This window comes from Rhagoletis pomonella, unplaced genomic scaffold, assembly GCF_013731165.1.
Source record: "Rhagoletis pomonella isolate Grant_MI unplaced genomic scaffold, Rhpom_1.0 Rhpom_scaffold_00002, whole genome shotgun sequence".
NCBI lineage: Eukaryota > Metazoa > Arthropoda > Insecta > Diptera > Tephritidae > Rhagoletis > Rhagoletis pomonella.
This window is the reverse complement of record NW_023458556.1, coordinates 66,091,070-66,105,430: the sequence shown is the minus strand read 5'-3', so window position 1 is coordinate 66,105,430 and position 14,361 is coordinate 66,091,070. Positions and strand designations below refer to the sequence as shown.

At 39.7% G+C, this 14,361-nt stretch overlaps 1 protein-coding gene across 1 annotated transcript in view; it reads right to left on the bottom strand.

The window, feature by feature from the left end:
- Positions 1-8,705: 8,705 nt before the first annotated feature.
- The window catches only part of LOC118733990 (glycine-rich selenoprotein-like), a 7,079-nt gene continuing 1,423 nt past the window's right edge, over positions 8,706-14,361 (bottom strand). The window contains exons 2-3 of the mRNA XM_036463656.1: positions 9,167-9,251; positions 8,706-9,090 (exon numbers count right to left, since the gene is read on the bottom strand). Of these exons, the coding sequence (XP_036319549.1) occupies positions 8,850-9,090; positions 9,167-9,251 (326 nt within the window). The 3' untranslated portion in view covers positions 8,706-8,849. The remainder of the gene's footprint in view (positions 9,091-9,166; positions 9,252-14,361) is intronic.

Here is a 14,361-nt window from a genome sequence, read left to right as displayed (position 1 = left end):
TGTTGTTGGTCAGCTGAAAAAGTTAAGTGACATTTTGTCGAGTTTTGACAATTTGTCTTTTGTTCATTCATGTAGTGTTTATTATTTCTTATAAAAGTGCAGCACATTATTCAGGGTGTCCTAGACCACCCGTCCACCCCCTATAAAATGAATTGAAAAACGCAAAAATCTTACCTACCAAATCAGGGACCGGAAAGTAATTTTCTTAAATTAGACATATGTATATGTTGTAACCACAGATTCGGATTCTGCGCATAAAAATACATAACTTTAGCCGGAAACTTTTTTTTGGAATGGACTCCCGGTTAAAACAATGGACTTCCGATCGGTTTAACTCACTTCCGGTCTAAACCGGAAGTCGGTAATACGTCTATAGAGCATCCTCGACTTGGGAATTCATAGTTGTTCGTATTTCAATAAGAACATTTTCACTCATCTCAGTTGAAGTTCGAAGACCATTTATAGGCCTATTTTGGGCTCGAATCGTCACATACGATATCGTATTACTGGTCACGTAAAAGCACATTTTTCGGATTATGGCATACGTGAACGTACTCTTTTTCCCATTCAGCTTATACTGCCCAACGTATCATGTAATTTTCTTTCGTATGGTTTTCGATCTGTGAACGGATGTTACGATTCGAGCCCTGCATTGGTAACAAAAATTTTGTTACCGGTAAATATAGCTCCTGCGAACTTTTAACCCGTTTTCGCATTGTGCGCATGGTAAATATTGTTATCATCTCATAAGCATTACCCGTGAAATATGCAACACCAGAATTTATACAAAACTTGAATTACTGAATATATTAAGAGGTTACCAAGTTACTTAGAATAGCTTTTACAAGAAGTGGTGACATTTATTGATAACAAAATTTCCCGCTAACAAAATGTTCGGTAACAAGCAGAATAGACCGAGAAAAAAGTTCCGAACAAAAATACGTATTTTTATCCTTAGACTCCGAATCTGTAGTAAAAACATATATGTATGTCTTCTTCTTATTTGGCACTGTAACAGCCCAAGCGATTTTGGCCCAGTTCAACAAAGCACGCCAGTCGTTTGTTTTCGGTGCCAACTGACGCCAATTGGAAATGCCAAGTGAAGCCAGTCTTTCTCCATCTGGTCTTTCCATCGCAGTGGGGGCCTCTTCCTTTGCTACCATCAGCGGGTTCCGAGTTGACTACTTTCACAGCTGGAGCGTCGGTGTCCATTCGAACGACGTGGCCAAGCCAGCGGCGCCGCTGTATTTTAATTATCTGCACTATGTTCATATCGTTGTAAAGCTCATACAGCTCATCGTTCCATCGTCTGCGGTACTCGCCGTCGCCAACGCGTAAAGGCCCGTAAATCTTCCGCAAAATCTTTCTCTCGAATACTCCAAGAGCCGCCTCATCGGATGTTGTCATTGTCCACGCTTCTGAGCCATATATTTACCAGCACGGGCATGATGAGTGACTTATAGAGTGTGGTTTTCGTACGTCGAGAGAGGACTTTACTCCTGAATTGCCTACTCAGTCCAAAGAAGCACTTGTTGGTAAGAGTGACTCTGCGTTGGATTCCCATGCTGACATTATTATCGGTGTTAATGCTGGTTCCCAAGTAAACGAAATTCTCTACTTTCTCGAAATAATAACTGTCAACAGTGACGTGGGTACCAAGGCGCGAATGTGCTGACTGTTTGTTTGATGACAGGAGATATTTCGTCTTGTCCTCGTTTACCACCAGACCCATTCGCTTTGCCTCCTTATCTATCTTGAAAAAGGCAGAAAAGACTTCGCGGTTCTTGTTATCGATGATGTCGATGTTATCGGCGCACGCCTGAAATTGCACGTTCTTATAGTAAATTGTTCTGATCTCTCGCGGGTCTTACCCAAGATTTGACGCATTGTGAATACCTGGTCTATGTTGGATTTGCCAGGTCTGAAGCCACACTGATAAGGTCCAATCAGTTCGTTGACGGTGGACTTCAGTCTTTCGCACAATACACTTGATAAGACCTTATAACCTACGCTTAGAAGGCTGATCCCGCGGTAGTTGGCGTGAATAGCGGGGTCGCATATTTTGATGCATACACCTTCTCAACTCCTCGCCGCCTCAGCTGGCAGGCTGTCAGCTCCAGCAGCTTTGTTGCTTTTCATCCGCGTTATTGCTATTCGTACCTATTCAAAGTCAGGCGGAGGAACATCGACTTCGTCATCATCATTCTCCACAACTTTCCAAGCTGCTACCATTCAATAGGGAGGAGAAATGTTCCCTCCATAATTTAGGTACGTTGTGAACATCGCAAACTAGGTTGCCATTGTTGTTCTTACAGGAGTACGCCCTGGTCTTGAAACCTTCCGTAAGTCGCCTAACTCTCTGGTAAAATTTTAGGGCATTCTTCCTGTCGGCCAGCATTTCAAGCTCTTCCTGACACTCCTCATCGTACCAGTTGTTCTTTCGGGCTCGCTGAAATCCGATTACTTCTTCTGCGGCGGTAATTAATGAGCGGAAAATGTGGTTCCACTGCTCGCACATGTCGGTTCGTTGAAGAGGGCTATCTGAGAGCAGAAGTGAGAGTCGAGTTACGAATGCATTGGCTGTCTGATGTGATTGCAGCTTTTCGACGTAAGGCTTTCCTTGCATATTTGGGCGCACATTTTTTTCTGCGCAAAGGCGGGTGCGTATCTTGGCTGCAACAAGATAGTGGTCCAAGTCGATGTTTGGCCCTCGGAGCGTACGTACGTCCAAAACGTTGGAAGCATGCCTTCCATCTATCACAACATGACCGATTTGATTTCTTATTTTTTCGATCTGGATACAGCCACATTGCTTGATGGCTCTTTTTATGCTTGGAGTACTGCATACTACCATGTTTCGGGCCCCGGCGAAGTCGATCAGTCTCAGTCCGTTGTCGGACGTTTCGTCGTAGAGGCTGAATTTTCCGACGGTGGTTCCAAAGATTCCTTCCTTGCCCACCCTGGCATTGAAGTCGCCAAGCACGAGTTTGATATCGCTCATAGAAGTGATCCTTGGATACCTCATTCTTCTCTTCCGTCGGGGCATGGGATCAGATGAGCGAGGTGTTGAAGAATTTCGCTTTGATGCGGATTATAGGTAGACACTCGTCCACCGGGGTGAACGATAGTACTCGGCGACGGAGTCTCTCTCCCACCACAAATCCAACACCGAATTTGCGCTCCTTTACATGGCAGCTGTAGTATACGTCGCAAGGCCCCAGACATTGCTTGCCTTGCCCCGTCCAACGCATTTCTTGGATGGCGGTGATGTCAGCTTTCGCTCTTACGAGGACATCAACCAGCCAGACAGAGGCACCTTCCCCATTAAGGGTCCGGACATTCCAGGTGCATGCCCTCAAATCTAGTCCTTTAATCGATTGCCGTGGTCGTCATCAAAAGGGGGGTTCTCATCCGAGGCTTTGTTTCTCTTTTTCATTGGAGCCTGTTTTTACGTGGCGGGTCCCAAACCCAGCGCACAACCCATTGTTGGGACGGGGGTGGTTTCATAACCGAATACACGTTTATAAAGCGGGCCGCTTGCTCCAAGACAGACACCCACTTGCAGCCGCACCTACTGGTGAACAGACGCTGCAGACTTCAGTGAGCCCTTAAACCGAATAAGTCGGAGTGGCCCCACCAAAGCTCCCTCTCTTTCTGCCGTGACCCAAGGCTCAACTCGGATTAGTTACCACATCTCGCACATGGCTGCTCACGTTACCCAGAGTGCGCGAACGAGGACGCAAGAGTCGGGATTGAGTACAGCCGTTCAACAGTAACTGCATACCCAGCACAACGACTATACCCTATTGCCCTCCACCATGTACACTGCCGGAATTTTTTTGTTGAAGGTGTTTTGCATTTTTTCCATATAAAGTATTTTCGAAAAAAAAAAAATTATGGAAGAGACTGCGTGAAAAAAAATTGCCAAAAACCAACGGTAATTCCTAGCTACTTAAAACTTACACTTTATTATAATAAAATTGATTGGGCTACAAATCTGCATACTCAAAAGTTCTAAAAAATCTGATTAAAAATTTGAAAATTTGCGAGTTTTTCACAAAGTTTAGAAATTATATTATTATGTTTTTCGTTGTAGAACGAACCTTATTTTTATACGAAATGAGCGGAAAAATATAAGAACGAAAATTGTTGCATATATTGTGAAAAATTTGCTGTGACAATACTTTGTATAGCAGTGTATATATAATTAAAAAAAAAATGGACTTTCGGTCGAAACCGGAAGTCGGTAATACCGCTAAAAGGCAGAACATCATTGATTTGGTAGGTAAAATTTTTGCGTTTTTCAATAAAACGAATATTTCCTTCCATTTTAGAGTGGGCGGTCTAGGACAAAGCTTCCTAAAGTAGGTCCGCGGAATCGAAGGGTTCCGTAGAAAAGTCACCAGGGTTCCGTGAAATGATGAAGTGTTAATTAACACAGGTCCACAAAAAAAATCGATGAAAGGTTCCTTTGACCAAACCTAGTATGTATCACGTCTAGATTTTTTTCGAACCTGAGAAAAACACCTCGGACTTTCTCTGTCACGTAAAATCCGAGATGTTTTTTGAGGTTCGGAAAAAATCTAGACGTGATGGAGCAAAACGGACTTCAGATTCGTGTTCAGCGACCCCAAAAACATGGCATAGACTAGGTTTGGTCAAAGGAACCTTTCATGGATTTTTTTTGTGGACCTGTGTTATTAAAGGTTTTGTTAGTAGCTTTTTTCAAAAATTTGACACTCCCACCCACAGGGATGGTTTATGGAAGCAGGAGAAAAAGGAGAAGGATTCAATTACACTTCCTAAAATGGGAGCTAAATTCCATAAAAAGGTGTTGATAATAGTGAATGGTGGTATTTTAAAACAAAAACGAATTTGATTTAATTATTTAATTTAAACAAGCTTATTTGCATCGAATATAACCCCCGATTTTTATTAAAAATAAATAATATAATAATAGATAGAATAAAAGAAGTATCACTGTTTTTGTTTTTAGGAGTAGCGTGGGAGTGTCATTGATAAAGTTAGAGCGAGAAAAAGTTTTTCTTACAAAACCTTTGATTATTGAATCATTTCATTCAGCCCATAACTCGAGTCCAGCGCCGCTCTTCATTTGAAACGATCGTTAAGTAGTGGTTGGTGGTGTGAGGGTGAGTTTCGTTTGTTTACGTGATGAGCGGGTAAACGCTAGTGAAAGACGCATATTTTCTTAGTATATGCATTCAACTAGTTTCAACTTAACAGCGACGCTAGACTCGAGTTAGTTCATCAGTTGATTCTTGCAGCTCTTTAATACACCAGATTTTAGCTTCAGGCGCTAAACGGTTAAGTATATGTATATCAAGCAAATTGATGGGCCTTTTACAAGTACTGCTAAAAGTCCTATTAGCAACCTAGAAATAATTTTGAATTCTTCCAGTGACAGCGAAGACTCGGATGTAGAATCTGGAGACATTAAAAAATTTGAAATTTAAGCTCAATTGAAGGTCTATGTTACAGAAAAACGAGCTTATCGCGGTGAAAATCCTCTCGATTGGTGAAAAACTAAACTAAAATACGACAAATTGACATATTTCGTCCGCAAATATTTGAGCGCTTGTTCTGTATACTAGCCTCTAAGAAATCGTCTCATGGGAGAAAAGGCAGGAAAATTACTTTCTTTGAAATATAATATGCCCCTTTTGCACTTTGACTACTAGATTGAAACACTGTATAGGTTGAGCACTCGTTTAATGTTCTAATAATTTAAAAAAATTCAAGTAATTAAAACGCTAACTTAAGTTGATTATAGGTTGTATAATGTAATTCCTAACATTCGCATTCGCATTCGGTACCCAAATTTACTGAGTTGCATACCCTTTAATTTTAAAGTCCTCGGGAGATCCTTTGAAGGACTATGAAACTGAACAATAATGCTCTCTAATCGGCTTCGGGGAGAGCGATTGTGTCCTTAGGGCAATTTAACGATTTTTTTTATATTTGTTATTTATTTAATTGAAATTGAAAAAGCATTAAAAACTTTAGTAACGAAAATTTTTGCACAATTCGCAGTCATTCCCAATAAAGAGCCGGTCTAAAAGGGCGAAGTGCATATCCGAACTCGTCGACCTGAATATGTTCTAGTAAAACGAATTTTATTCTTGTCTTTTTCGGAAAAAAATTTTTGTGGACTTATGGTAACTGAACATAACTAAATATTTCACAAAAATGATCCTAAGATAAGTATAATTAGAAATTTGTATGCTATAAATCCTTAATTATGATTAAGTTTCATGTTTTATTTAATTACTGAGTAGAAATACACTCAAAATAATTTTGATCGGTTTTACTATACAAATACTCTTCTGTGCGGCGGGCCGTTATGAAAATTACTACGAGACTAAAATGTATTCACAAAACCCTTCTCAACCTGTCAACCAGTTACTTTACGTATTTACAAAAGCGGGACGTTCCCGTAACAGCCCCGTAAACTTAGGAGTTTTACACAGTTTAAGACTACGAGTTTAAGGGAATCCTCGAATTGAAAATGTGCTGAGACAGGGCGTTTTTGAATCGGCGAACACTCTTATTAGTTGCTTTCCTTATCTCCAAGAAATAGTCAGATTTAGTCCGAAGAGCGTTTCTTAACTTGAAAATGACAGCAGAAATGAGGGAGCAACTGTTACTTTCTTCAGTCAGAAGTTACAAGACTTAAGGCTCTGTTATGCATACTTGGCAGCATGATAAAAATATAGCAAGGTAGAACCGTCGGCCATGATTTTTTTTTGAAGTTTGCCAACATTTTAAAATCATATAAAAGTGAAAATAAAAAAATGAAATTGTTCGAAATGTTGTTGCTTGAGATTGAAAATGAAAATGTGTGTGTGAGTTTGTGAGTAAAGTTAAAAATTAAATTATTTGGAAACGTCAAGAATTTTAAAAGGGACTCTCAGCGGTTCTACCTTACTATATTTTTATCATGCTTGGCAGTGCATGCACGGCTATAACATTTTTATGTAGAAATCAAAAACCAACAGACTTCTACGTATGTAATGCTGTGCGTTGGGTAACCGTTTACACACGAAGCTCATTTAACAGATTCCTTATTTGACAACTGTCAAGCAATGCCAAGTATGCATAACAGAGCCTTTAGTCCAGTGATTCCCAAAGTTGTCAAGGTGGACCCCCTGGGGTCCACGGGAGACTCGACGGGGGTCTACGTTGGCGTGGAAAAAATATGGGGGTCCACGCGTTGCATGTGGAGGTCCACGAACATTTTTCTGGTTTCGATAGTAAAGAACAAAAATGTTTGCTTGATAGTCTCTTTATTTACCTCTAATTTTTTTGAGTGGTGTATAGTGCTCTTGACCCACTGCTGCACTTACCGTCACTTTGTGTTTTCACACGTAGGAAGGCCTTAAAGGCCACCTGCATACTAAAAAGAACCGGATGTTGGTATAACACTGAGTGGGGCGCGACGGAAATTGCTGGCGGATAGTACGCCACCATTACCTTTGTTGAAGAGATCTGAGCCCGCACTCGCACATTGTCGATGATGGCTCCAAAACTGACTCTGGGTCATGATCTTGGGTATTTTTCGAAATTAATGGGGATAAGCTTTATTTTTTCCTTTGGGGAATATGTTTCGGTCTTCCAGGCTGAGGTAATTGCAAATCGTCAAAGTCATGGACTAGGAGAAGGACCATAGGTTGAGGGGAAGTAGTTTACGTATCTGCAGTGACAACCAAGCTGCACTTAAGGCATTGACCAGCCCTCTAACTACATCCAAACTAGTTGGGCAATGCATGTGTCGACTAAATTATGGTGGTAAACATAACAAGCTTGCTTTACTCTGGGTGCCAGGTCACTCAGGAATACCTGGTAATGAGACATCTGGCCATTTTCCCAATTTTAGCACACCCACTTTCGGCCATGGTGCAACCATCAGAAACTGGGTGGATACTTCGCTCGTCAATGACTGGAAGCCATCGAGTGGTTTTCGCCTCATTTTAAAACTCCGAGAGATCAAAATAAAAATGACGCCATCAACACAAATAAAATACTTATTCTGCAAATACTCCACGTACAAAGTCATGAGTGAGCCGAACATTTGATGATTTTATGGTGAAGATAATGTAAATAACGCTAGGGCTCGAAGTGCTTTTAAAAATATATAACTCCGCAAGCTACAATTTTGATGGATTAAAGAGCTCTATTTTTTAAAACCTGCAAGTGTGTAATCACATTATTTTAATAAATAGAAATAAAAAATAATAGAAAAAAAATATTTTAGTTTCATTTTGGCCACTCCGAGTTTAGTTTTTGAATTCACCCGCGATGCAAATTTACATAGTTAGATCTAACCTTCACATTTCATTTTTTACAAGCTTTGGGAATATTTAGAAATGTATCAGTAGATCATATTGAATATAAGCCGTAGATATGTGTACAGATATAAACATTTTTATGCAGCTCTTTCGAGCTGTGATTTATTAAATTTTGTTTACGCTAGTTAACATGTATGCATGTACATAAAATCGAAATGTATCGAGCCCTTACGTTTACATTTTTTTTGCGGTTAGGGCTAGGTATGTTTTTTAAGAAAAACTACACTAACCGCCAATTTCACGAAAGCAATTTAAGTGAAAAATGTTTTTAATTTTTTGATTTTTATGTGGAAATTTACAGAAAATTTCTATTTCATTTTCTATTTAAATTGTTGGTGAAACCGGCTGTAAATTATTATTTTTATAGAAGTAATTGTAAACATATGTTAATTGTAAAAAAGAACATATCTATAAAATTTCATATTAGATGTTTCAGTACTGGTTAATGGTTGGCAGTATTTAAAACGTTATACCAAAACTTGTTCATCCACAGCAGCTTCCACAAGGCATATCCATTGAAGTGTTATTGATGCGACCAATGCGACGATTTGGGCCGAATCCACCACCGCCACCTCCACTACCACCTCCGCCACCGCCACCGCCACCACCGCCTCCGCCTCCGCCTCCACCCCCACCGCTTCCGCCACCCCAACCGCTCCCTCGGCTATTGCCTCCACTGCTCCTATTGTTGTCCTTCATGAAAGGCGCCAAAAGTCCTCTGAAACTATTTAAAAAATCAGAAGAATCAATAATTTTCCAGACGAAGATTTGAACATAGTAATTAATATTAAATTCCTTACAAAGTAATCATCACGAACCACAGGCCTGTGAAGATCTCTAAAACTCGAGACACGCTCCAAGGGCGTCGTTCCAATACACGTCCATCTGTTGGTTAAAATAAATTTAATTTAATTTTTAGCTTGAATAAAATATGTACATACATATGGTTGTATGTGAACAAAACATTTGGCTAGAAATGATTAGATTAACAACGGTCATAAATGATAATCGTAAGCGGAAGGTTGTGTCTTTCCACAACGTTTAGTAAATTTAAAACGCAAAAATACTATATTTCTTCAATTATAAATATAAATATATTTTAGTAATTTGCACGAAGAAAATGTGTATTAAAATGGATGACCTTTATACTGAAATAAATATATTAAATCATATATTTTTAAAGTAAAAGGTCATTGTGAGTTTATAATAAAAAAAGGTAACATATTTTTAAAAACACTGACAAAGAATTAACAAATTAACTTAAAATTATTTCATTTCTACGCTCTATTCCAACAACTTCGGCATTCACAGGAAGTACTTTTTCAATCACTTAAAAGTCGTTTTTACTTATTCTTTTAAATAAAATACTATATATATTTGAAGTGTACTATATTTTGTCAATTTAGCTATAAGCTAAAAAATTACCTTCCCCCTTAAAATGACCCTTTTTTGACCTGAAACTAGTAGGCGAGAATGTTTTAAAACTTTTATAGGCGACATACACCATGCGTCTAACTCGTGAGTCGGTTTGGATGTGTTTGAGAAAATAAATATGTGTTAGTTACACCGACATGACTCTGAATGACTCAACTGTGTGTGGTCGAAAGGCGAGTCAACACGTACACAAATGACTCACGAGTCAGACGCACCGTGTATCGCGTCAAGGAATCCATTTCCGAAAAACGAGTTTAACTTTCTCTAATTCCATTTTATGCACGGTAGGCACGACTACACATACATACTTACACCCCGAATCGCGATCAGTCTCCCAAGGCATAAGAAGATACTTTAATGGAATCCAAAGCGAAATCAAGGTGATAACCGTCTTCATGAGCCGGAATGGAATATTGATAGCTGCGATCCAAGAGCAGAAGCTGCACAGCAATGCGATCGGGAGCGAAATAATGGTGGAAGTTTGGCATTAATCACGCAACACACAGTGCAAATTCCGCAAGTTTGTCAATGCTGATACAGCCCGTTTCATTCCTGTTGGATACATCGCGGAAACCTGCCCAAAATTCCCTGCCAAAGCGGCTGTTTTAGAGAACGAGTGCGATCGCCTGGTAGATCCTGGGAATCCCCGTATCGGGGATTAAAATGCGGGAATTCGGCAACTGGTAAACCAACACAATCGGAAAAAGTGGTAGGAGCACCTGAATACTTGCAATTTCAGCTCTGGTGTCAGCAAGCTTTGGTCAACCGTAAGATAACTGTCCAACCCAAGGCGAATTTATATAAGGTACTATCGATTCAATAAATACAACAATTACTTGTATTTTGGTTTTTCTTTTAGCGGGCCATTGTCAAGTTTCAGCTATTCTTCCCCAAAGGAATAAGGGCGACGGAAAATACAAACTCTCTCACGTTTTCCCTCACTCACAAACGAACTACAAAATTTTGACGATTGAACTCTACTCACAGCTGATGAAACAACATCACATCATATGAATTCGAATTCTTACGCAACGATATAGAGTTTCATTCAACCACCGCGCTTCTTCGCAACCGGAGCGATGTGCGAGCTATTTTAGCCGGCAATTCACGTGGCATCCTACGTTGGACAGAGCCAAGCGGGGACTGATCAGAAGTACACTGCCAAAACCAAGAGTGCCTCTTGTTTTCACCAGCGGTGATGTCCAGGTGGCCATCGGAAGGCAAAAGCGTGCAAACTAATCGTCCGCAGCGGATATTGCATGCTGATGCTCAAAAATGGGGTCCAGTCGGAGTAGGCTACCTCACCATGTCATGAGAATAACCTCATTCTTCCCGATGTGTAGAAGTCAGGGAGTGTGGTCCCACTGATAAAACCATGGAAACCTGCCAACAAAGGGGAGTCTTATCACCCGATAACTCCACCTTCCCCGGTAGCGAATACATTAGAGGCCTTATGTCCATGCATATTCTAATATTTTATTTAGCTTATAAATTTATTTGAATTAAATTAAAATAAACAGACTTACAACTTCAAGTGTGGAGCGAAAATCACAATTATCGCGAATCTATAATGATCTTAGCGAAATGGCCAACTCTAGGCAAGAAATCATCAATGCTTTAACATCAATGTGCTACCCAATCCAGTGCAGGTCCCCAGATTATACAACACATGGGTTTGAGGAGCATAAGGCTTCATTAAAATTAGTGTTACAGCGACTGTCAAGGCGAGTATTGAAACTGAATTTGGATAAATCAAAGTTTGGGTATGAAGAAGTGGATTGTTTGGGATATCAAGCGAGTCAAGCGGGAATCCGACCATACGGTTCCAACAGAAGTAATCGCAACTTCCCAATACTAACTAACCAAAAGCAGTTGCAGTCCTGCATCGGATTTTTTTCGTATTTTCGGCTCTTCTTGCCATCATTTTCCCAAATAGCCAAGCCCTTGCAAAACTTATTGAAGAAACAGACCACCTTTGACTTTATTGACGTGTGTCTTAATGCTTTTAACTCTCTAGCAATGACCCTCGATAGAAAGCAAATAAATCCTAGAATAGCTAGGTGGGCTCTGGAGCTGGAAAATTATAACTTAAAGATGGAACACAGGAAAGTATCGTCCATGGGCCATGAAGACGCATAGAGTAGAGCACTCATCGCGCTAGTAGTTATTTTGATACTATTAGTTCCATACGAAACCGTCTGGAGACTGGATTTATTAAAGACTTTGACTTGATGGATGGCTTGGTCTATGAATGTAGGTCGGATGGCAGGACGGTGCTATATGTGCCCGGTGAGATGGAGTCCATCGAAATACGACTGAGACTCGAAAAGATTGGCCACCAATCTGTTAACAAGACCGTTAGTAAACTAGGTTACTGGTTTCCAAACATGAGAGCGAAGGCGACGCCCCCTAAGGCAAGGGAAAGGAATCTGTATATTAACCCTAAGACCCCACTGCCGTTCGACATCCTCCGCATTGACCACTTCGGTCCACTACCGTCGCTCAACACAAAGAGGAAACATATTATTGTTGTGATTGATGCTTTCCTGACTCAAGGACTTTCGAAACTACACAAAAAAAAATAAATAAAGAAATGCTAAAGTAAAATTTATTAAGCCAATTTTTTTTTAAATATTGCGTTTCTACTACGGTTTTGTAAAGTTTTTGTGAACAAAGAGCACAAGGCAATATATGTTTTCAACAGAAATATATGCCAATTGACAATTGACAGACTTTCTAAACAAGAACAATGAACAAAGTGATGGTGGTGAGTTATTTAGTGAAAGTGATACAGAAAACACAGAAGAGAAACGACTGGCCTGCTTGGTTGAACTCGGCCCAAATTGCTTAGGCGGTTATAGAGCCAAAAAGAGGAAGCGAAGAACAGAATATGAACCTGAAGAAGATAATTTTAGTGCTGCACTCACCGAGTCTTCTGAAAGCGACAGTCATGAAATATCAAAGGAGGAGGAATCTGCTGATTTGTTGATATCAAAAGATGGGACGTCTTAGGGTACAGCACTCCTAATTGAAGGTAAAGCATTCGTAATTATTTTCTATTTGAATTGTTCACATCCAGAAGTATACTTGTGCGTATATAGCTGGAAGAGCATGGAGTTGCAACGTGAGCCAACGACCAGGAGTTACAAGATATGCAGGTGCTCATGTGGATTCAATAAAGGACAAATTTGTACTGTTAATTCTTGCTCCAATTAAAAATACAATTTGGAAGAACACGAACGCTTAAAGCAAATATCTATTTGGTCAAAACCACCGACCTGTTGCATGCTTATTTGGGGTTTGCTTTTCGTGGGAGATTATAGGTATGATATGTTTAACCATTATATTTCAAAAAAATGATTCTTGAAGACCTTCTCTGTTCATCTTATGAAAGACCATTATTTCAATCTTTAATGTTTAAGACAATTCTGTAACTATGAAAATTTTACGAAATACGCAAGTTGTGGATAAGTGGGTGGAGCTGCCGTCAATGCCTAGCGGGTGCATTATTATCGGTAGGTATGGAACATGCAACCGAACTTGGGCAAACTACAGGGAAACCAAACCGAGAAAAATAGAGTACAACGCGTAGTACCTCATCTTATAACCGTTTTGAAAGGCCGTAATGTGACTATCGAAAATTTGTTTACCTCTTTCGAGCTTGGCCATAAACTTCCTGAAAAAAATAAACAACAGTAGGGAAAAATACGTAAGAAACATCTTAGTATTCCCGCAAAACTTTTGGAATGCAAAAAGCTTCCCGTTTATACATCGAATTTCGCTTTCACGCAAAATACTACGTAAGGTTGCAGACAGAGTGGAAGCGAAGACGAAGACGAAAAACAGTAAAGTAGTAAACATATGAAAGTAATTACAGTGCAAGCAAAAACGAATATGAAGACGTTGCCAGCCTAATCTCTTTTTCTCGGCCCTTGCCCCAAGTGCTGCCGGCTAGCGATTTGACGACGTGGTTGCAACTCTATATTTAATTGGAAATTACGGTTGTGTGTGCCGAGAACAAGTGGGCAGGCTACATGCTACCAAATGTTTCCAGTAAAGAAGTACAACATCATGCTCAGCAAGCAGTTCCTAGTAGAGTGCTAAGCACGTGGTCACTCAAATAGGCACATGCTTGAGGCGGAGTCTGCACCCAGGAATATCAGAAGATATCTCTACGAAATCAAGGACGAGGGCCAATAATACGTACAACAACATTGTAGCCAACTCATTTTTGAGAATTCCCCGATTTTACCAGAAATTTCGTAAAATTCCTCAACCATAGATATCTCCTGCCATATCTGGTATTTCGGTTTATTTTATTTTTAAATATGTATAATTCATCTATGTATTCATAAACCAAACCAAACTTTTGTTAAGTTTGTTAACAAATAAAGAATAAAAAATGTACATATAAAATTTACATACATACAGCGGTCGAAAAAAATTTAGTCGCACCAAATTTTGACAAGTTTTTTTTTGTTATGTAATTTGAGTTACTCTTATAAAAATATAGTTCACTCTTTATCAAAAACCGTTTAAATCCAAGTTTCAAACTTTGCGC